The sequence below is a fragment of the Colias croceus genome, chromosome 12 (genome assembly GCF_905220415.1).
Source record: "Colias croceus chromosome 12, ilColCroc2.1".
Lineage (NCBI taxonomy): Eukaryota > Metazoa > Arthropoda > Insecta > Lepidoptera > Pieridae > Colias > Colias croceus.
In genome coordinates, this window is record NC_059548.1 from 6,156,503 (window position 1) to 6,181,579 (window position 25,077).

Genomic DNA, 25,077 nt, shown 5'->3' on the forward strand with positions numbered 1-25,077 from the left:
GATTTTTTTGTTTTCACTTAGTTAATGTTTATATAATTCAACAGACATATTGTCCTACAAATTGCGTAATAAATATTTGAGAACCATCAAATCAAAAAATTTTATCCTTGTTATCTCTGTTAGCTACCACAATCGAGAGTTTCGTACACGAAATTATTCGGTGTCTCATCAAAATAAAGCTACAAACGGAAAATCAGCTTGATAGTAGTCACTTGCAAAAATGGGCGATGTATCCTGAACTATTAAAACTACCCAACGGATTTTGATGCGGTTTTTTTTAATAGATAGAGTGATTCAAGAAGAAGGTTTTAAGGCGCGGAATAGAGTAAAACCCAGCTCTAGCCGTTTTTTGTACTGTTTTCTGGAGCTATCTCCTTCTTATCCAAAAGATATATCAACTAAATAAAAATACATTAAATTTCTACATATTCTTGGCTCAAAAATGGTAAAAGTATTTTGTTATTTTATTGACTTAAAGTTTAATTAATCTCCTCCCAAAGAAATCCCAGAAATTAGAAATAATTATGTTTACCGTGTATCTCCTCTTAAACTAATGATTCTTTTGATTTGGTATTTACACTATTGGATAGGCAATTTCATTACGAAAATTATGGTAAAAATTTTTTTTTGATAAGACCTATACTAGATTTTATAAACATTTTATTCAAAATTTTGGGAGTATTCGCAACTATATCTCTTGCGCTTGTATGGGAGGTTCAGTCGGCCGCTAGGTCTTCTAGGTCTCGAGGGTGAAGCTTGTGTCGTTTGTCGCCGTGAGCGTCACATGACAATCACGTGACCCATGTTTATTCGAATCTACGAATATCAAACAATGAGCGAGGAATAGACGCTACTATAGTCGAGCCAATTTAATAGGCAACATTTGACGTCTATCAATTTTATCTTCGAAGAGAGGTAACCTGCTTAAAAACATCGATTAAAGTGTATTAATCGATACGGATTAGAAACATTTGTCAATCGAATTTATTAATTTATGATGATTTTTATTCACAAGTAATCAATGCATTCGATTCTAGATGTCAGATTTCGATTTTTAGAGTAACGTCTCTAGTATTTAAAAAGAAAAAAGGTTTATTGACACAAAATTGTAGCGACGTCAGTTCTTCAATTCAGAAATTGTTTATTATGTTTAGGATGGTTTATCAGTAAAATGAAATCTTAAAATAACTTCTATCGGTCATTATTATTATAAATATGTAATCGTAATTGAAAAAAGTTAAGCAAATGTGCAGTTCTAACAAAACGAAATATCATGTTATTCTATGTCGTCGTTACTAGGTTACGTTGTTGAATTTTGTTGAACTGTCAAATGTTGCCTATTAAAATGGCTCTACTATACTATTAATTTATAGTGAGATTTTAGAAATCATCAATAATATAATAACTGGTCAATGAGCTTTAGTTATTATAATATATTAAAGTGAAACTTTTATTACATCGTCTCAAACTTTTTGGTCTGTGTAGCGCATGTCGCGTGACGCACGATATGTACGATAATTATCGTACAAATACGATAATTTTTAGTTAAATGTCTATAGTGTGAAAAAAGTTTCACTTTTACCGTGGTTTCATAAAACCACACAACATTTTTTTTATATAATTATGATATTTAGTTTTTAAAACATTCAAATGCTTTATAAATATAATTTTTTTAATAATCGAAAATATTTTATAAAAATTATTATAAATTTATTAATTTATGTAATAAATCACATTTTACTTTTTAAGTTTTTAGTGAATAAGTATAAGGATTAGACAAACAACATTTGAAGTTTTAAGTATGTATACTACTTTTTGTCATGGGTGTCATTTTCATGGTTTTTGCGGTAGCTAAATTACCCAATATGAGGTCAAAACTAAAATCCAAGATAGCGCCGAGAAAATTTTTACATCTTTTTGTCATGGGTGTTATTTCCATGGTTTTTGGGGTACCTATTAACCAATATGAGGTCAACATTAAAATTCAAGATGGCGCCGACGATAATTTTACATCTCTTTGTCATGGGTGTCATTTTCATGGTTTTTGGGGTAGGTATAAACCAATATGAGGTCAAAACTAAAATTCAAGATGGCGCCGACGAAAATTTTACATATTTTTGTCATGGGTGTCATTTTCATGGTTTTTGGGGTACCTATTAACCAATATGAGGTCAAAACTAAAATCTAAGATGGCGCCGAGAAAAATTTTACATCTTTTTGTCATGGGTGTCATTTTCATGGTTTTTGGGGTACCTATTAACCAATATGAGGTCAAAATTAAAATTCAAGATGGCGCCGACGAAAATTTTACATTTTTTTGTCATGGGTGTCATTTTCATGGTTTTCGGGGTAGGTATAAACCAATATGAGGTTTAAACTAAAATTCAAGATGGCGCCGATGAAAATTTTACATATTTTTGTCATGGGTGTCATTTTCATGGTTTTTGGGTTAGCTATTAAGTTATTAACCAATATGAGGTCAAAACTAAAATCCAACGACGAAAATTTTACATCTTTTTGCTATGGGTGTCATTTTCATTGTTTTTGTGGTGCTTATATGAGGTCAAATCTAAAATACTACAAGGCGCTGACAAAATTTTGATATTTTTTGAAAGAAAGAAAGAAAGAAAATACATTTAATCACAAATACAACATTTTAGCTTACAACTAATACATTTTGAGAACAATAGAAAATAAAAAATAAATATTACATCAGATATATTCTAGTATTTGGTCAGTATTTGCGATAAGGTGGACTACTCAGCATTTGCCTCTCCGTATTAGTGGAGAGGCGCCGGTTTTCAGTAGTCCCCTCTACTTGCTACGCTTGGAGCACCAGAACGGTTTTTTTTTTTTTGGGTGGTAAAATAAATAGCATAAACGCTTGTTATAATTTTGAGATAGGTGAATAAAAGATAAGTAAGATAGTTATAATTAAAATAGAAAAGAAACAATATATTATATTATGTCTAAATATAAAAATGAAATGTACATACACATATAAATATATACATAATGATTTGAATTCTGTTCGATTAATATGTAAACGATTGTAAGAAAAACCACATAAATGACACCCATGACGAAAAGATGTAAAATTTTCATCGGCACTATCTTACATTTTAATTTTGACCTCATACTGGTTAATAGCTACCCCAAAAACCATGAAAATGACACCCATGACAAAAAGATGTAAAATTTTCGTCGGCGCCATCTTGAATTTTAATTTTGACCTCATATTGGTTAATAGGTACCCCAAAAACCATGAAAATGACACCCATGACAAAAGGATGTAAAATTTTCGTCGGCACCATCTTGAATTTTAATTTTGACCTCATATTGGTTAATAGGTACCCCAAAAACCATGAAAATGACACCCATGACAAAAAGATGTAAAATTTTCGTTGGCGCCATCTTGAATTTTAATTTTGACCTCATATTTGTTTATACCTACCCCAAAAACCATGAAAATGACACCCATGACAAAAGGATGTAAAATTTTCGTCGGCGCCATCTTGAATTTTAATTTTGACCTCATATTGGTTAATAGCTACCCCAAAAACCATGAAAATGACACCCATGACAAAAAGATGTAAAATTTTCGTCGGCGCCATCTTGAATTTTAATTTTGACCTCATATTTGTTTATACCTACCCCAAAAACCATGAAAATGACACCCATGACAAAAGGATGTAAAATTTTCGTCGGCGCCATCTTGAATTTTAATTTTGACCTCATATTGGTTAATAGCTACCCCAAAAACCATGAAAATGACACCTATGACAAAAAGATGTAAAATTTTCGTCGGCGCCATCTTGAATTTTAATTTTGACCTCATATTGGTTTATACCTACCCCCAAAACCATGAAAATGACACCCATGACAAAAGGATGTAAAATTTTCGTCGGCGCCATCTTGAATTTTAATTTTGACCTCATATTGGTTAATAGGTACCCCAAAAACCATGAAAATGACACCCATGACAAAAAGATGTAAAATTTTCGTTGGCGCCATCTTGAATTTTAATTTTGACCTCATATTGGTTTATACCTACCCCCAAAACCATGAAAATGACACCCATGACAAAAGGATGTAAAATTTTCGTCGGCGCCATCTTGAATTTTAATTTTGACCTCATATTGGTTAATAGGTACCCCAAAAACCATGAAAATGACACCCATGACGAAAAGATGTAAAATTTTCATCGGCGCTATCTTACATTTTAATTTTGACCTCATATTGGTTAATAGCTACCCCAAAAACCATGAAAATGACACCCATGACAAAAAGATGTAAAATTTTCGTCGGCGCCATCTTGAATTTTAATTTTGACCTCATATTGGTTTATACCTACCCCAAAAACCAAGAAAATGAGACCCATGACAAAAAGATGTAAAATTTTCGTCGACGCCATCTTGAATTTTAGTTTTGACCTCATATTGGTTAAAACCTATCCCAAAAACCATGAAAATGACACCCATGACAAAAAGGTGTAAATTATCGTCGGCGCAATCTTGAATTTTAATTTTGACCTCATATTGGTTAATAGGTACCCCAAAAACCATGAAAATGACACCAATGACAAAAAGTTATTTCAACTAGAAACCATTTGGAGACAGTTTTTGAATGGGAACATCTAGTTTAAAAGAAATATAAAAATATCACCGAATGATGATCATTACAGAGTACCATCAATTTTGATTCATTTTAAAAATTTAATATAAAATTCATCCATACGACTATAATTTAACTCTGAATTGGTAAAGACCAAAATTATGTGTTAGCACCATTATAATGTTTTTCTATAAAAAAATATTTTAAATGCCATGTCTGTTACTTCTGAGCTCTGTGAATTTTACTTGTATTTGAAACAGTTCACGCGGATGCGCGTAAGGTGGCGCAAGAATTATTTGCGAAGTATTGTAGAAGCGGCGCGGCGGATAGCTGTGGTTCGGGAAAGAAGTGTGAATGCTCAAGGTCACTCGCTCAGGGAACGACCTTAATATATAATTTATTAGGTTTTAGACAAAGCGGGCGAAGCCGCGGGCGGTAAGCTAGTATAGTCTATACCGCCACCAGTGTTACTAGTTTTAGTGGTGGTGACCACTTAACATCTTCTTAGCTCGTTTTGCTTGCTCTGCCATTTTAGTGATATAGTTTAAAATATGCAAACACCTTGTGAATCTCCATTTTTATTCATACAACTAACAACAATTATGTCTAAAGTTTATTTCTGAAATAGTTTTTCCCCTGCTAGTTCATGTGATTGATGTAGTGAAACAACTTCTATTGAAATTTGAATACTAAAGATCTATTCAATCCTATTATAAAAATACTAGCTGTGCCGCGCGGTTACACCCGCGTGGCTCCGCTCCTGTTGGTCTTAGCGTGATAATATAATATAGCCTATATTACTCGTGGATAATGTAGCTTTCGAATGGTGAAAGAATTTTTAAAATCGTTCCAGTAGTTTATGAGCCTATTCATTACAAGCAAACAAAGTTTTCCTCTTTATAATATTAGTGCCGATTGATCATCAGGTGATAACTTCTGCATAAAATAACAGAATAAAATTTTAATTTTCAACTAATTCTATGAATTGTTCAAGATCATTTCCCATTTTCTTGAGATGTTAAATAAACTTTGTTGCACTGTCGTACCAGTGACAAGATATATTTTTTTTCATAATATCGCAAATGACGAGTTTTTGTACACAATCTTTGTACTATCTCTATTAATCATAATATACATATTATATCACATCAAAATCTGCTTTTTATACTTACTTATAAGTTCCAGCGTTCAGGAAATAAAATCGTAAATGATTCCCAATGAGGCATTATTAGGGCAACTATCATTACATGTGTAGACTGTAGGCATTGTATCTTAAATAGCATCCAGTAAGTTTACCCATTTTCTACTGAAGAATTTTGCCAAAGGATTTTATTGACAGCATACAGGGTGTAGTTTGTAGCAGAATGTTTATTTAGGATCATATTAATATTACATTTTACATAATTAATTAATTAGTATATTTATTAATGATTCCGTTAAGGTTAATTGTACTAAGATATATTTTAAGTGTAAATTTGTTGATTACAGAAAATAAAGTATTTAATATTGTAATACAACTTGCTCTTACAATATATCATTAGTGTATTTTAAGGTTATAAAAAATTCAGAATTCAATTAAAAAATAAGGAGATTTAGAAAAACGAAATTTGGTGAGGATATTTTATTCCATAATACAGCGTTAAGACAAACCGGAATGTCACATTTTGCTTTCAGTAAACCTTTTGATATCCATAAAAATAAAAAGAAATCTCTTTACCACACTTGCCTCATAATTATATCCTTGAATTGTGTTTTAACAATCTCTTCTAAATTATTATAAAAATGCTAAGTTATAATTAATTGTGTAAGAGCAAAGTACCATTGAGAATTCTGAGCACTGCTTCCCTGTACACAGAAACACTTCTCCAAATGACACTGTGATCATCTAATACATAATACACCTAAATTAAATATTATAATCGGTTCGTCATGAGAAGTCAACTATAAATGCGGTCCGCGACGACGATCGATTCGATAACGAAGATCGCCAAACAGGTTTCGAATGTAAATTACATAACAGCTTAATCTACCTAGTTAACTTCCATAAAAAATAAACTATCATCATACAATACGTCGATCAAATAATAAATTGGAATATGCACAAAACTGGTGTTTTACATCACCGTACAATCAAACTGGAGAATATTAATCTAAATAGTCACAAAGCGATGTGAATAGGTCGAAGGCGGATGCTACTGCGAGAGTCGCCTATCGCGACGAGCTGCTGACGAGCGGATAGCTCTTGGGCACTCGACACGGCTCGGGTCTCCAACCTACCTTATGCGCTAACGCTAATAAATCAAAATCATAGATTTCAATTAACTTTAAATACTTTATTACGACAACTTATTCCACATTATTATAGTATACTTATAAAACATGTTATGCTGCGATCCACACTATCACGAGTCGTCTGAATACCTATCCACATCACGATGCGTAATTAATGTACACGTTCGTTACGGGTGAAAAGAAAAGAGAGGTCGCTTTACGATCTATTTGTTCGGCGTCAGCGGCGACCGAGCGGGCCGGCGGGGGCGGGGCGCTCGGTCGGCGGGTGGCGCGACATTACATGGATTCCGCACATAATACGTTGTATTTATAGCAAATAAAGTGAACATATCTTAAACCATAGTCTCTCAGTGATCAGATGCGGGCGCACGTTAGCGGTTAGCGGTTGGCGTTCTTCAGCTGGTTGGAGAGCCAGTCGAGGCCCTCGTAGAGCCCGTCGCCGGACGTGGCGCAGGTCGCCTGGATGTACCAGTTGCGGTTGCGCAGCGAGTGCAGCCCCAGCTTGTCCGTGATCTCCGCCGCGTTCATGGCGTTCGGCAGGTCCTGTCACGCACATATGAACATTCAATTATTTGTATCTTTATGGTTATTTCATAAAAAAAGTTCGATTGGAACTTAGCAAAGTGATGTACCAATAGGAGTAGTGTGAGAAGAGCTTTACTTACAAATAGTGAATGTAAATTGTGTTTACTCATATTCAAATTTGTAATTGATATTTTTTTGTATTATATATTCTTTAATAATAATGAAATGTTGTAGAAATAAATAATAATACAAAGTAGAAAAATACGAATGATTTATTTATATGCAAAAACGTGATTAATTAAATTAATTTAGTATAATTTTATTATGTCACTATAATTACTACAATTTTATCATCACTTTATTTAAAGCCATAATGTATGTCACAGTAGTTATCACTGAACTTGTAAATCTTTATGATATCACATAATTTCCTGCTTACTACACTAGTGAATAAAAACATTGGCATTATCCACTTATACAAACTAGGACAGAGTATAAAAGAGCAAAGAATTAATGAGACCACACATAATAAAAATAAATAAATATACTGACAAATGGAAATAAATACAAGAAAATATGAGACAAGTAATTTAAAAGTAAAATGAATAAAAAATACACAGATAATATTAAAATTAAATCTTAAATCAAGATTTCTTTAAATTGTATACTACAAAAGCATTTTCACATACAATTTAAATAATCCTATATATTTTTTGCATACCCATTTTTTCTATTGACAGAGAAGTATAATATTTGCAATAATCTTTATCTTTGAATAGTTTTAATAAGTAATTATGATGTATTTTTTGTTGTTGCATCATATAGATTTATGAATAATGTTATGTTATCATTATTCATTACCAGTCTTGATGAATTTAATATGTACTAAGAAATATGACTCATTAGTACATAGTATAGTAGTCAAATTGCAAAATATTTACATAATATAATAAATATGCAATGCTAAGAAATATTGAAAATGGGTATGATTAGTATGTCTTTTATTTTGTATTTCTGTCTCATAAATTCGGAACACAATTTATAATACAACACAAACAACAACAATTTCAATGTCCCAACTCCAAACCCTGGAATATAATAAATAAAGCAAAATTTATCTTACCTGTTTGTTTGCAAAGATCAAGAGCACCGCATCCCGCAGCTCGTCTTCACTTAACATTCGCATTAGCTCCTCGCGCGCTTCGCCGATACGTTCTCGGTCATTACTGTCTACTACAAAGATGAGACCCTGGAAATTTTAATCAATATTAATATGTATGTTGTATTGTCAATGCACACTTTAATTTTTATTTCAACCTTGAAACATGTCTCGTATTATTAATAGTGTTAGTAAAAAGAATTTTTTATTGATGTGTGCATAAAACAGAAATAGTGGCGATAAAATGTATACAACATAAATATCTTGTACTCGCCCAGCTACTACATTAATTTGTGTATGGAAACTAACTCAATTATAAATTCCCAAAGATTATATCAGTGCAAACCAAGTGTATATAATATGCTCATGTTTTGCATACAATAATGCTAACCTGTGTGTTTTGGAAGTAATGCCTCCACAGTGGTCTGATTTTGTCCTGACCACCGACGTCCCATACAGTGAAACTGATGTTTTTGTATTCTACTGTCTCCACATTAAAGCCTGTAATTGGTGTAAACATTATTATAGTAAATACTTAACTAAATTAATGTATTTTTTTTTTTATTTGTTGAAACTTGAATGTCTAAATGAAACAAAACAAAAATTGTATTAATGGAATTTAACTTTATTATCCTGAAAAGAACAGGTCTAATAAAATATATCCGGGCAACAGTAAAATAACAACCCACATTATTTCTCATCATAATGTAAGTTTGTGTTGTTAACTGAATAAATTTATTTCTAATATAAAATTAAAAAGCTACATTAAATTACTTCCAGAGGCTTGACAAAGTTGTATAATTCTTTATAAACTAAAACTTAATTAATAAATAAGATCTAAGAATCTTACAAATTGTGTATTTGATTAAAGATTAATTTTATCTGATTATATTTTTACGTATAAAATGTACAAACTCATAGTATTTATAAAGTCTGACTCAACTTCCCCATACCTATGACACAAAAAAACAGTAATTTATAGTTGAACAAACTGTTAAAATTGTATAAAATTTAAGAAAATAAGTTATAGGTTCAATTTCACAACTTGATAATAAGATCTCATTTAGTTACCTTTCCTTTGAAAGTTTAAATTCATTGAAGCAAATGCCTACTTCCCGCATACAGACAGCCATTGTCAAAAATCAATATTATTAGAATGAAATGATGTGAAATTTTTCCTATGAACTTCCTTCTCCTACAGTTCATATAAACATATGCCTGATGCAATGTGCAACCTTTACACTTCAAAACAATACTTGGGTCAGTAAATTGTCTACTATGACATAACTTTATAGGTTTTGAGGCCATCCACTCTAGCTTTATTAATCATTATTCTCGACCTACATATTTATATTTAGTATTTTTGCATTACATAAAGTCTAAAAGAAACAATATTAACTCAAAACTACTAAGTACTGGATCTAACCAAAAAACTACCTTATATTTAGAAAAAAAATAGTCACTAGAAAGTGTTTAAAAATATGTGCTTGAATCAAAATGAAAATGAAAGTAATTGCCACATGCAATTTATTAAATCACAAGATTTAATTATTTGTTTTATATAGTTTAATGTAAAAAAACTTACCAATAGTAGGAATAGTTGTAACAATTTCTCCTAATTTGAGTTTATATAGAATTGTGGTTTTACCAGCTGCATCAAGTCCAACCATCAATATTCTCATTTCCTTTTTGCCAAATAGGCCCTTAAATAAATTTGCAAACATATTCCCCATTTTGCTGACTTAAATATATTCTGAAAAGTTAATTTTTAGAGTTATTAGAAAAGACATTCACTCTGACTCATCAGCTACACAACGTTACTTTAATCAATGATAATGACATGGCAAGTCAAATCTAGAATAAGGCGTATAATAACATTTATTACGCATAAAGCTCATTTGAATTTAATGCATTATCAAAACCACATATTTATTTTCAGCACACACTTTTTTATAGAATAGCTCTAGTAAAATAAAGCTTTGATTAACAAAGATTAGCCGACATCGCTGTTGGTATTCTGTTGCAGACTGCGGTCACCACCCAGAGATTTTAATTTTGTTAATTTGAATTTAATCTATCAAAATATAACAAATTTGCACTAAATGGAACAAATCAAAGTTGTACTCACATTTTTGCACACTTATTAAACGTTATTTAATGAAAAATTCTTCAATTCTATGAAGTCACTACTATTCGCTGAGTGTCAAAATGGCGGCGAACGTGGAAGTTATTCGTGCCTATGCCACGTATCGGAGAGAAAATGGCCAGTTATAAAAATAGTCAATAACTCAATAGTGATATTGAGACTTCCCTATATGAAGTGCTTACGACAAATTAGCAGCAAAGCTGTAATGAAAATATGGATGGGTATAATATTAGATTTTGTGGATGCCCACTTTCACGACATGTTGTCGGTACCTTTAAATACTTCGTCTCGTATCCCACGAGAATAAAAGTATTTAGAATCCCCAATTAAATCGTTATTATCATGTTATTGTAAAGGTAGTTATTATTGCATGCTATCGTTTAGCTGATTCTCTTATTTTATTCCGATACTGCAGTGCATGAGGGAAACGAATTTTAGAATTCTACTATGAAACCTCGCTCATTAAGGGGCCTGCCAGATTCGACCGATTTGATGCGGGCAAATAATTTACAAGAAGACATTTATAGATCCGACAGTGAGTTCTGAATTTCGACGTAGGTCGAAAGTTAGAAAATATGTCTGTCTGTGTCTATGTCTACACATATTTAGTAATCTGTAGTTTTGCTAATAACGCTAGTGTCGTAGACTGAGAAACTAATAGACAAAGGTACTCTGTAACCGCGACTGAGACAAAGATAGTTTGTCAATGTATAAGTTGAATGTTGCCACAGTATCCGAGCTCCCGGATGTTTTGGAAAGGGTAAATATTTTTAGGAGCAATTAAATAAAACCAGTTATGAGATTTTTCTTTTGTCTTTATAGTCAATTTAGTAGATACAAAAAATATAAGCAGATTGATTATTGATGACGAAACACATTTCTTACTTCATTGGCTTGTTCATATTTTACAATATTTTGTGAGAATCCAATCTTTTCTACCACTTCAATCCATTAATTACGTAGGTCTGGATCATCTGGAAACAAATCGATAAACATAGGTTAATAATAATTAATGCTCGCAGGTAGTTCAGGTTCTCTAAAATTATAAGTGTAATTTTATGTCAATCACAATTATTACTATGAGAAATAATAAATTAAAATATGTTTTCGATGCCGAAGTCTTCCCGAAACACTGGGTTATTATGGGATTTCATATTCATTTACTTTCGAGTTTCGCCATATTGTCAAATCAATATTTTTTTATTGATGATCGGGGTATTATTTTTCCCGACACTGGCAACACTTACTTGTTGATGTTTATAGGTTATTGAATGTAAAAATCGATATTACGCTAATATTTTCCTTGTTTTAACGCGACTTGTTGTTACTTTAGGCTAAAGTATAAATAATCATCACTGAGAAACTATAAATAAGGACAATAAAGTCGTACTTACGCGTGAAAAGACACACCGGCAATTTTCTTCTCACTATCGCTTATACATGCAATAACACGACAACGCACCATTCTATTTACTTCGATGTCTATATTAAGATAATTTCACCGTCTTTTCAATGTACTCCTATCGATTTTTTACTAAATAATATCCAAAATTCGAACACCAAGCACGATGAAGGCACGAACTGTCAAAGTTTGTTTCGCAACTCAAGTTGCGGATCTTGAAAAACAGGTTACACACTAAGGGACAAAAAATTGGGTATTTGTGTCTTTGTCTTATGCATTTGTTATGGTATTTTCGCTCTCTTTCTTGAGTAAGTGAGAAAGGTATCGTCATTGGGTCTATTAGTTACTCTGTCTACGGCTAGTGTCTAAAAAGTTTAAAATTCTGTGGTATATAATCTGTGCCTACCACAGTGCCTACAGGTAGTTTTGACAGTTGCAAAGTGTCACATCACACATGTCACATCCATGCTGTGCATCCATGTGTGTGCACCTCAGGTGTGCACTGTGTGCAAAGAGTATAATGTATATATAGGACTGTGTGGTTAATTGTTTACACTTTTCAGAACTTCTGACAAATTTTCGTCTTCTGAATGTTCGATCCTTGTGGTTCGAGCTTAATAAATTATTTTAAGCTATTGCATAGCTTCTATCGCGGGCCTTGAGCGCGGGGACCGAATCAAGAAATTCCGTAACGAAAAAAACCTCACACTCCCCACTCCGACGGGCGGAGGTGTGGCTTGAAGGAGTTGAAGCCTGAAGGCATAGCAATTACTAATTAGCATCACAGAGCAAGTAATATTAGCATGCAAATAGCTTTACCGCGGCAGACCCCGAGTGCCACACGTCGTTTTTTATCCTAAATTCTAAAGACTTCTATAGATCCTCACTTCAATAGATTTCAATTTTGAAATAAATACAACATGGTAATGAAGCTGCTCAATTCAATTCAGAATTGGCTTGAAAAAACTCCAAATCATACGTGCTTTCGCGTAAACAAACTTAAAGTTTTCGATATTCAAAATCTACAAAGTATATTTGTTAACGTGAGTATGGAATTAAATGAATTTCACTAATCATTAATAATAATAATTATTTAGTGAATCAATACTTTATAAAATTTTATTGAAATAATGTTTCAGCAAAGTGAAGAATTGAGCACATCTACTTTACCTGAATATAACTTTTTAAAAAGCGATTGTTTAATAGTGAAGCCTTGGTCAGACAATGTAGTTGTTAAGCAAGATAATTCTAAAGTGATGGTGGATGCATCATGTGGAGCTGCGGTCTTAAGAGGTTCTCACGTTTTTGCTCCCGGAGTACTTGGATTACAAACAAGTGAGTTTTAAAAACCCTTCATTTTTCAAAGGACTTATTCAGAGGAATCTTAAATTTTAAAGCTATCATTTTTTTTATAACTTGCATTATTTGCATTATTGTACAATTTTATTATTATCCATTTTTAAATAGGTAACAGACAAACTTAGAAAACTTTTATTTTCAATTACAGGTTGTCAGCTCAATGATCTTGTGGATATTTATGCAGATCTTGATGGAAAATGCAAAAGGGGTTTAAAAATAGATTACAATGGCAAGAAGGAATATGTTGGCACTGGGTACCTTAAAAAACTGCGCCGTGATCTCTTTGATGAAGGTATCCAACCTAGGCATGTACCTCTATAAGCTGTTAAAAAGTTAAAAAAAAATATTTCAAATAATATAAAATCTATACTAATATTATAAAGCTGAAGAGTTTGTTTGTTTGAACGCGTTAATCTCGGGAACTACTGGTCCTATTTGAAAAATTCTTTCTGTGTTAGATAGCTCATTTATCGAGGAAGGCTATAGGCTATATATCATCACGCTACGGCCAACAGGAGTGGAGCCACGGGGGTGAAACCGCGTGGAGCAGCTAGTTATAGATATAAACCAAAGCATGCTTCCAGATAGTATAGTTGTTCACTCAATAACAGTTGAATAAATACAGATGACATTTTTATGGGCCCCCTAGGAAAATACTTGCATACTGAATCTTACTTAAAGGAAACATTCCTTTATTTTTAAAGAGGAACAGAACAGCCTTTTCAAATTTTCGAAAATTCAGAGCACTGCCGGTAAAACCACGGAGCACAGCTAGTGTATTATATTTTTCTATAACTTATCTCAAAGAATCTGCTTCATCACATAATATAAAAAGGATTATTCTACAACTTTAATAAATATTTTAACATTTTATCATCTTATTTCCAGTGGTATCGGTATACAAACGTTACTCCCCGCATCCAAGTTGCCTGTTATAAATGAATCACTGTTTCCACAAGGACAGGTACTCTTACAAAACCTGCCGTCGATTGTCTGCGGGTGGGTTGTAAATGCGAAGCCCAATGAGCGCATACTAGACATGTGTGCGGCTCCAGGCAATAAAACAACGCATTTAGCTGAAATGTCTGATGATAAGGTGGGTAGGTCTTTATTATCCTTGATTGAAACAAATGTTTGTAAAATATATGGATGTGTGTTGATTTCTCTTTCGTGCAAAATACAATGTATTTTGATGATACTTGACAATGTAGTTTGCCTGCACATGAAATGGCACAACTATTTAAAACTAACAACTAATAAAAATTATGTTATTGCTATTAGTGAATATTCAAAGACATCAATTTACAGTTTACCATTTCGTTTGTGTGTTTGTGTTAATTAAGTAACATTTATTATAATTTCCAGGCAATAATCACAGCAATTGATAAGACAGAGAAAAAGGTAGATCTCATAAAACAAAACTGTGAGATTCAAGGTGTTACATGCGTAAATGCATTCACATTTGACTCTAGACATTGTTATTCAGAAACTGCAAGTGAAGATAGAGAAGGGCCTCCATTTCCCGCCAATACTTTTGACAAAGTTCTGTTAGATGCTCCTTGTAGTGGGCTGGGTCAACGACCTAGATTAATCAATAATATGACACCAAAAATGTTGCAGTCTTACAAATTTATACAAAGGAAGTTGCTAGCAGCGGTAAGTTTACGGTTTATGTATCTTGTGGCCATATGTTAGATTTTTTCATTGAATGGACCATTTCATGAACTACTCAAACTATTTATGAAGTGAGCTAATCTTCAATGTGGACACAACATAGGTATTTATAATTTCCTGCAAGGGTTATTTCTTAGATTGTTTTAAATTTATCTATTTTACAAATGTGTAATATAAAACTGATGTTTACTAGCAATCAAATATCACAAAATACGTAAAAGTTAATTGCATCGCTGCAAGTGATTTCTTATCACTTGATTATTACACATAATATATTTTCCTTGTTAATAAAACTTGGTACATAAAAACCTTGGCGCATTATCAAGACTTGCATATCTCTGATCAATATTTGCACTTGCAAATGCAGATATAGTATTATGAAGCAGTATATCTATGCAATCTCATTAGTAGTGTTTATAGAATAAAACAAAGTTGTTGCCCGCTGTCTGTCTGTCCGTACGATTCGATCTTTAAAAAAAGCGCAACTACAGATTTTGATGCGGTTTTTTTTTAATGATTTTAATTTGATAAGTTGTAGAAGACAATAAGGCCGAACGGACGGAAAGCTATATCATATGCATCATGAAAAATTCAAAAATTGCTATCATGTTAATAAAACTTTTTTTATATCAATTTCTCATGTTCCTTCAAATATAATTTCTTTGTGAATTCACAAGACCAAAATTATACATTAACTTGATTTTTCCTTCAGTTACACTTTCAATCACTTCTCAAGTTCTCAGCCATAAATAATAAATATTTTCAGGCGGTCAAAGTTTTAAAATCTGGCGGAAAATTAGTATACAGTACATGTACAGTGACATTAGAAGAAAATGAGGAAATGGTGAAATGGGCTCTAGACAAGTTTCCATGCTTGCGGTTAGTGCCAGCAGATCCACTGTGCGGTGGCCCTGGATTACCAGATTGTGGTCTAAACGATAATGAAAGGTAAACCTAATGGAAGTTTTTATAAAAATCTATGAATAAAAATATGGATGAAAATTTTATACATAAAAAAATTAGTGGAGAACACACGTAGGTTTAAGAAGGAAATTCCATAGAGAGCAGACGAAGTTGCGAAGGTCAGCTAGATTTTATTAGTATTTTCATATTAGATTATGGTATAATATGCGTTAAGTAGCTTTACTGCTTATTATTATAATCCTTATCAGACTTCAGGGTAACTGGTTCTATGTCAAAAGCGTGATCGATTATATTACTAAAACACGTTGCGTCCATCTTGGATTTTTACCATTGTGCAATATATAAATAAAATAAAATAATTGTTTAGTTTTTAAAATAATTTAATTTTATCAATAATTGACTTTTCAAGAATTCACATTCTTTTACCATTATGGACCTAGTTTTGAATTGGTTCTATACAATCATACTTACTATCAAAACAACTAATATAAAACATAAGTAAATTTCACATCCATATAAAAATATAATATAAGAAAATAAAACTGAACTCTTGTTCGAAGGCTAATGGTGCAACGATTTGGTCCTGAAGAAGATCCGTTAAGACCGGTCGACGATATATACAGAAATTCAATTGGTTTCTTCATAGCGGCTTTTACAAAAATCGAATGATGTAAAATTGTAAAGGTAATTAATATACATATTATGTGCAAAATTTAAAGTTTTTCAACTTTAACCCAAAGTCCCGCTTTAGCTTTAAAGAACGGTGCCGTTTCTTCAATTCGAATGGGATATTCAGTCTTAGAACACGTTGAAAATTTGAAGTTCTTCAAAACAGTTACCATGGCATGTTTCGCGGAAACCATTGCAAAACGTAATCCTGAAAAAAAATTTACATCAATTTAACGGCCATTTTTAAAAATCCCTTTGGCATTCGTGTTTTCGTAGTGTATTGAAATTTACTGAGGATACCTAGATAAAGAGCAATCTAACTATTATCCCGATGTACTTAATTTAATTTTATATTATATTCTGCCGAAATGGAAAAGATAACTTACCGATACAGTTCCTAGGTCCGGCCCCAAAGGCTAAGAACAAATGCGAGGGCTTTTCCAGCTTTCCATCACGTATAAACCTTTCGGGCTTAAATTCTTCAGGGTCAGGATAGTGGTCTGGGTCCATATGTACTCCATACAGTGGTACAGCTATCATTTCACCCACATTTATCTTAACAGATGTCCCCGGTAAAGTATAGGGTTTTGTACAGACTCTGTCTATCCTTGCAATTGGTGGGTACATTCGTAAGGTTTCTGAGAAAATATATTTAGATACTTTTAGTCTGGTAAAAATTCGACTAAAGTCTAGCTTTCAAAGTTATTTAATGTAAAGAACATCCATACAATTATTTCACAAGCTAGAAAATGCAGCTTCCTATGTGCATTGTGCATCATTTTTTTACATCGCACCATTAATCACCTATATTCCGTGAAATCATTTAGAAAATCGGTGTGAGCAAGGAAATATACAGTTTTATTACTTACCATTTTTTTTATTTTTCCTCAATGACTATAAGAATATGACTAATATGACTGATATATATTAGTCATATTCTTATCACTGAGGAAAATAAAAAAAATCGTACATGTATAAACATAGATAATACGATACAATCGCTACGATATATATACGATGCATTAGCTTACCTAATAAGAATGCTTCAAGATAATCCAGCTGCGAGAGAACATCGTAAGTGATTTCCTTATCTTTAGTTATCTCTACCACATGGGCGCGGAGTTTGTCTTGAAACTCTGGGTTGACGGCCATTAAGAAAATAGCACAGGACAGTAATGTACTGGATGTTTCATAGCCAGCAATAAAGAATAACAAGCTTTGAGCGTCGATTGTGTCTTCGTCCAAATCTAAAATGATTATGATATTTAGAGGAATCTCTTAGAAAATGTTATATTTTATTGAAAAGATTTATCGACCCTGGATAATAATTTTCATTAAAGAATACTTACGTATTTGCGACTGTGTGTTGCCTACTTCTTCCCTTTCTTTTTCTGCAGCATCAAGGAGCAATTGTAAGAAGTCATTGTGTCTAAAAACAGACATTCGTGTTAAAATAATATCTATATTTTGCTGGCTATGAAATATGGGTATAATATAAAAATTATATTTTAACCTACATACTTCGTTTTGGACAATTTTCTTTCCGCTTTCGTTTTTTTCAACATTTTCACAAGTTCTTCGATAGTTTCGTGGTGTAAGAATGATATGTTTATGAATCTGAGTGCTTCAGGTATAAACATAAGGATGAAAAATATTCCTATTCTCTTTGGCCATGGAAGGTGATCGTATTTTTCTGCAACCTGAGAAGTTTTAACCGTATTAATATCTTGACTATTTTTTATGTCATCGTCGGCAAAGGAGCTTGTGTGGCGCCTGATGAGCGTAAGCTCGTTTGCAGACCCTACAAATAAATTGCCGACGTTAATGGGAAGGGGATTAAGAAGAGATTGACAAAAGGAATTAAGGAAAGGACTGAGAAGAGTAAGGAAAAGGACATGGGCCATTGGCTTCCTCTCTCACCGATCGAAGCCTTACGCCGATCTTCTGTGAGGTGTTATATCTTCCCCGGTGCAAGCTGGCCCAACTCCTATATAATAGAACCATGGAAAATACTTATGAACAAACCTTGACAAAACGTGCATTTTCATCAGTCAACGAGTCGGATTTAATTCCAAACGCGCATGCACCGATAACTTCTAATGTGAACCTTCCCATGGTTTCCTTCATTTCGATTTCAGTGTTACCTATAAATAACAACCAATTTAGCTTTAATAAAAAACAGTAATACCAATTTTTTTTTATTCAGATTAATCTCAGAAAAATATTGTTATTAAATATTTTGATGTTTCAAATTAACTAAATATGCGTTTAATTGTATTATTAGCTACATTAATTTATTTTCTTCTTATTACTTGGAACAGAAGTAGATAAATAATTAATTACCAAATTGATTTAAAAGCCCAACCATTTGCTCTGAACAATTTTCTATAAGGTGTAGCATATGTTTAAGTCGTAACGAACTGAACGATGGAGTTATAATGCTTCGGACTCCTTTCCATTCACCAGACTGCAATGCACAAAATTCAAAGCTCTCAGCCCCCGGAATCACAGACACAATAGAAAATCTATTGTGTCGTGGCCCGATCGGGACGCTCGGTGGTCAATGGGTTATTAATGAGGTACTTCCATTAATAGATAATTTAACATTTACAGTCATTATTGTATCGCCATTCGAAAGGGAATCAAAACTGTAAGTTTTAGGTAGGTAGGGTTACATCCCGTAAACACAGAGTCTTCAAGTTTGGTAAAAAGCAACGTCTTATAGCACAGATACAGTGAGAGTACCGACCGTTCCGTTTCTTTTTAACTTCTAACTCGTGCTCTTCCTTACCCGGTCCCCGCCTCACCGCACATACCTAGGGCGCGGTACAGCGGTTGCGGTCAAGCTATCTAATATCTTAATATATAAAAATCAATGCCACTTTTCGTTGTAATTCCATAACTCGAGAACGGCTGAACCGATTTCGATAATTCTTTTTTTATTATATTCCTTGAAGTACGAGGATGGTTCTTATGTAGAGAAAACGTTAATATGTACCACGGGCGAAGCCGGGGCGGACCGCTAGTCTAATATATATTATAAAGGCGAAAGTTGGATGTATGGATGTTTGTTACTCTTTCACGTAAAAACTACTGAACCGATTACAATGAAATTTAGCACACATATAGAGGGTAACTTGGATTAACACATAGGATAGTTTTTATCCCGGAAATCTCACGGGAACGGGAACTATGCGGGTTTTCCTTTGCAAACGCGGGCGAAGCCGCGGGCGGAAATTTAGTAAAACATATTTTGGAAACAATAAACAGTTATGTCCGGAGCCCTCGGTGCGCGGAGTACGACTTGCACTTGGCCGGTTTTATCTATTCCTTTCAGTTCTCTTGCTATCTATCTTATCTTTTGCTAAAATCGAGATGTTTTGAGCATAAAATATCATAATTATGAGATTCAGATTTCGCTCATTTCGTCATGAGAATTCAAATAATAATTGATTGATTGCTGTCGATAAGAGCACCCATATTTTAAGCTTATTGTTATTATTGTTAGATGTCTTTTATATAGATATTAGACCCCCACTACATACCTACATACTTATTTTTTCTAGTAGGCACCTAGATTATTTTTCCGTGATGGCAGTATCGCCTAGGTATATGAATTACCAAACCAAGATTAAAACTATGTGTCTGATAGATACTAGTATTCGCAAATCCATAAAAGTCAGCTACCACGTTCAAATATAGTTTAAAATAGAACATTTCTAGGTGCCAGACTTTTTAATGGTAAGTAGAATACCTAGATATATAAAATAGTTATTATGACGCAACGGATTATTATTATCATTTTGTGCGATTAACAGGTGGTTATCAATTATTTGCTAAAATTTTACTAGGCATATTTAGATGATCAACGACTTCGTAAAGGCATGATCAGATCATTATATAAATCATTATAAAACTGGATGATTTTATATAATCTTCGATTAACGACACTGGATGTACCTATATTAATTCATATTATGTACTTATTAAACATACTTCATACACACCTTTAGGTTCAGAAGGTTTCGTTTAAAATATAAAGGTTCGTTGCTCGGTAAAGAGTATCGATCTATAAAATGTTCAAAATCCCGAATAGTAACTGCTTTAATGAGTTCTGGATTCGTTATGTACAGAACGGGCTGCCTTCCCAAGAAGACTCCTGTAAATGTTAGATATATTTTAATTATTGTAAGTAAAAAATACGCTGACAATAATTGACATATTATTAATTAATATTAAAAGCTGAAAGAAATCCGATTTTTATATTGTTTTATGTTTTTGTAAATTTTGTACTTAATTTATGTGTTGTGAATCATTAAGTTACACTTTTCATAATATAAGCTAGATTTTAAATTATTAAATAGATTCGTAAAACTTACCGCCATATCCGTTCTTTTTGAATCGGTTATATATCTCTCTTTGAAAATCATGAAATGCTTGTTTGCCTAGTATATTCGCACCCATGTTACCAATAACAACTGTAGGCTCAAGATAATCGATACCACGTTTTTTAAAAAAATTAAAAGTTCTCGTAAAATGGTAATACAAAATAAATAAAATTGTCAAAGGTAACGTTAATTTCCAATACTCCAAAATAATAGTTCCAAATTGTTGTACAAAATTTCCGGACTCCATTTCGATTGTCCTGTTTTAAATTTTATTTTTTAATAATAATTAATGTGTTTTTTCTTGTGCTAAATAACTTCACGAAAGAACGTCTTTTACCGACTTAATTTTTACTATTGAATTGTAATTTTTCTTTTTGGTAAATAGATTATATCTTATCTCAATATACTTATCTAGAATTTAATGGTAAATCAGTGCGATAATGAGGACAGTATCTATTTAAAAAATGGGTATTTTTCTTAGCTTCAAATGTTTCAGCTAGTAATAAAATGTCATAAATTGTATTGAATAATATATTAGAATGATTGTCATTTTTAATAATCCATAGTAATATTATAAATACGAAAGTAACTCTGTCTCAATCACGCCTAATTTACTGGACCAATTTGCATGAAATTTGGTATGGAGATATTTTGATACCCTAGAAAGGACATAGGCTACCTTTTATTGCGAAATATTTACCACGGGCGAAGCCGGGGCGGACCACTAGAATGTATTATATACGTAGTTATTAGCAAGACTCTTTATTAGACGTTCCTTCTGATAAATACTAATATTATATTCTATAGATTATAGGCTTAAGAAAAGGTTTATAAGAAAATTAAAATTACTTAAATCGAAATTATGTAGGTACTTGAAACTTGGTATGAAAATCTGAGAAAATCTTATTAATCATTATTTTGTATATTTTTAATTAATAACATTGAGAGATGAATCGTTTAGGTACTATATTCGCACATATATCCATAACGTGGGTAGGTATTAAAAACGAAGCGATTAGGAACATTATCAATTTTTAAGCGATAAAATTTGATTAATCAAGGCCATTAATTAGTAGTAGTAAGGCAAACAGTTAATAAGTAGGTACAGAAAAATTGAATGTGGAAAAAAATTGTTGGACCTTAAAATAATATAAACCTAACCTAACCTAACTCAACATATTCCAACAAAGATAAACCATTTTTTAATAAATTTTTTCATCGGCCTATTAGAAAGTATCATGCCACAAAAATTAACAAATTGTCATGACTCATGAGGATAAGTGATAGTTGGAATCACGCAAAGGTTCCGTACTACATTATATCACCACAGATTACTATTACTAAACTATTATCTACAAATATAAGCAGGAAACAACGGCAAATAACATATTTGTATCGGAAAACCCCTTAAATATATAAAAAGAAATATAAAAGGCAATCATTTCACTATATAGGTAGGTGTTATAAAATATAAAGTCCTTCGGTTTCCATTCTGTTTTGGATAGCTTGGTTTTCGAGTAGAAGGAAAGGTTGTATACACATTATACAAATTTATAAATATAAATTTATAAAGAATAGAAAAAATGTATACACATTGTAATTTGTATGTACTTAGTGTTTTTTCTAAATGTAATACATATTAAAATGATTGATTGACCTTTATCACTTTTCATTCAAAGTTCAAAAAGATTGTGATTTTGATAATATGTACATATTTTTAGCTTTTAAATATTGTTGTATACGTAATCTGAAATTGATTAATGTAATCTGTGATTTCTGTGCATTTTATTATTTCTCACTAGTCACACAGTTAAGCAATCTTAAAAAAGTAGGTAAGGTAGGTACCTTGTAGGATAAATTTCGAATACCCGATAATTTGGGAATGTGTTAAATTAGAAAGAAAATTAAATATCCAACACTATCATTTTTTGCAGAGAGATAACATAAGTTTAGGCGAAACGACATTATGGGTTCCAATCAAAATAAAACAGTTTACCTTTTCTTATACAAATTTATTATTATCAAAAATATACAAATATTCGATGACTTAACACCTAAACACCTTTTACCTAATAAAATGCTATGTAAAATGTTGACTCTACGTAACGTAAATCGTCACATAAACTATTAAATTTAAGAGTACTGAATTAGTTCATTGTTGTTTTTTTGTATTTATAAATATAACTATTCGGCAAACATTTGTTAAAATCAAATTTTAACCAATACCTTTGAGTATTACATAAAATTCAGTATATAAAAAATGTGTGGTACCTATAGAAATGTAATAAAAATCTGTCTTTCAAGTAAGTAGGATACTAATTGCATTAACTGTAAAGAGTAAATAATTATTTTTTAAAACATTTGGCAAGCAGGATGGCCTATTTACAACTAAAGTTGAAATCAACTTATTGACGAGTCATTAAAATCTCTTAATATGATTATTATCACAATGCTTTATTATATTTCCACTTGGTATCATAATATTGTTTCAACTTTACAAATCTCATTCTTGTAATACATTGATAAAAATAAAACTATGGATGAGCTTAAACTCAAATAAAAGAGTTGAACATACAACTTTCTCTTTTTTGACATCGCTTAAAAGCCAGTTATTTAAATAAGAAATTATTCAATTACCCAAGTTAATGATATCATAAACGTGTAGAGTTAAAATATTCATGATAGTCTTATTAAATTAACACTTTAAATGTAAATTAAATTAATGATTTCAAATAAAACATGTTTATCAACTAATTACATATTTTATTGTAATGTCTTGAAACAAACAAAAAAAGGATATCGCCCAAATTTTATAGGGTTTATGCTAAAATATACTAGATATTATTTTGAATTTTTTTAAAGAGATTTCGATAGAGACCGTCATAAATGTGGTATTACTCTACTTATTTGTTCTTTTTAGATCACAGAATAGATTATTACATTCATTTTTTTTTAATTAGAAACTTTTGTTGGCTGACATGAGATACAGCATAATAAGTATATTCGGTTTAAATATTTTTTCAAATGTCAAAATGTCTTCCCTTCTTCTATTCTTTATAAATTTATATTGTCTTCCTTTCGCTTATAGTATAATAAATAATAATTATTCTATAATTTTATATCTAATTTGTTACTGGTACATGATTTCCATTAATTTGCGTGCTATTCATTGCGATTCGAGTTATTCAATATTTTAAAAAGGCAAGAGCATAGCAAAATATACACACACCGGCACAATTAGCGGAACAGAAACCTATACGCGAGAACATCGTCTGGGATTTGAACGAATGGCAGCAGGTTCTCTTTACTGATGAGTGCAGAGTTCTTTTAAAACAGATCAATGGGAGACAGCAAATATGGAGACACAGAATAGAACGCCAAATATAGTCTAATTATTTTGAACACACAGTGGCTTATGGTGGCGGCTCGATTATGGTTTGGGTAGGGATATGTTTGAGAGCTCGCACGGAGTTAGTGATAGTCACAGGAGGGACCATGACAGCAGATAAATACATCAGAGACATTTAAGAAGAACATGTTGTACCATTTGCCCCATTTATTGGTGACGACTTTATTCTAATGCAAGATAATGCTCGTGCTCATAGTGCACAATCGGTACAGGCATATCTGAGCCACGTAGGTATACCGGTGATGCAGTGGCCAGCAAATTCCCCCGATATGAATCCGATAAAGCATGTCTGGGACTTGCTAAAAAGAAGGGTTAAATCCAGAATGCCACCCCCCAACAATCTGAATGAACTTGGAAACGCATTACTGGAGGAGTGAGAGCGGTTGCCTCAAGAAGTCATCGATAACATAATCTGTAGCATGCCCAGACGAATGGAAACCGTAATTAGAGCAAGAGGGGGAAACACTCGTTATTAATTTTACTTTAATTTTATTGTCAAATCATTTAATGCTTACT

The 25,077-nt window shown here is 32.1% G+C and overlaps 3 protein-coding genes and 1 long non-coding RNA gene across 4 annotated transcripts; 1 reads left to right on the top strand and 3 right to left on the bottom strand.

The window, feature by feature from the left end:
* Positions 1 to 6,220: 6,220 nt before the first annotated feature.
* On the bottom strand, positions 6,221 to 10,861 carry LOC123696272 (ADP-ribosylation factor 1). Its single transcript, XM_045642346.1, has 5 exons — positions 10,719 to 10,861; positions 10,176 to 10,343; positions 8,982 to 9,091; positions 8,555 to 8,680; positions 6,221 to 7,449 (listed from the first exon to the last, which is right to left on the bottom strand). The coding sequence occupies exons 2-5, from the start codon at positions 10,321 to 10,323 to the stop codon at positions 7,285 to 7,287; spliced, it is 549 nt and encodes a 182-aa protein (XP_045498302.1). The 5' UTR covers positions 10,324 to 10,343; positions 10,719 to 10,861; the 3' UTR covers positions 6,221 to 7,284.
* Positions 10,862 to 11,621: 760 nt separating this feature from the next.
* LOC123695993 lies at positions 11,622 to 12,439 on the bottom strand. The gene is made up of 2 exons (XR_006752029.1): positions 12,131 to 12,439; positions 11,622 to 11,710 (listed from the first exon to the last, which is right to left on the bottom strand). It is a non-coding gene; the product is annotated as an uncharacterized LOC123695993 (long non-coding RNA).
* Positions 12,440 to 12,679: 240 nt separating this feature from the next.
* LOC123695991 (tRNA (cytosine(72)-C(5))-methyltransferase NSUN6) lies at positions 12,680 to 16,801 on the top strand. Its single transcript, XM_045641963.1, has 7 exons — positions 12,680 to 13,181; positions 13,278 to 13,473; positions 13,646 to 13,802; positions 14,386 to 14,593; positions 14,863 to 15,153; positions 15,938 to 16,119; positions 16,656 to 16,801. The coding sequence occupies exons 1-7, from the start codon at positions 13,059 to 13,061 to the stop codon at positions 16,762 to 16,764; spliced, it is 1,266 nt and encodes a 421-aa protein (XP_045497919.1). The 5' UTR covers positions 12,680 to 13,058; the 3' UTR covers positions 16,765 to 16,801.
* LOC123696227 (cytochrome P450 9e2-like) lies at positions 16,795 to 23,747 on the bottom strand. The gene is made up of 10 exons (XM_045642299.1): positions 23,728 to 23,747; positions 21,144 to 21,409; positions 20,772 to 20,923; positions 19,108 to 19,231; positions 18,790 to 18,908; positions 18,286 to 18,464; positions 18,114 to 18,193; positions 17,796 to 18,011; positions 17,151 to 17,402; positions 16,795 to 16,972 (listed from the first exon to the last, which is right to left on the bottom strand). Exons 1-10 carry the CDS (start codon positions 23,745 to 23,747, stop codon positions 16,809 to 16,811), a joined length of 1,572 nt encoding a protein of 523 aa, XP_045498255.1. The 3' UTR covers positions 16,795 to 16,808.
* Between the last annotated feature and the right edge of the window lie 1,330 nt (positions 23,748 to 25,077).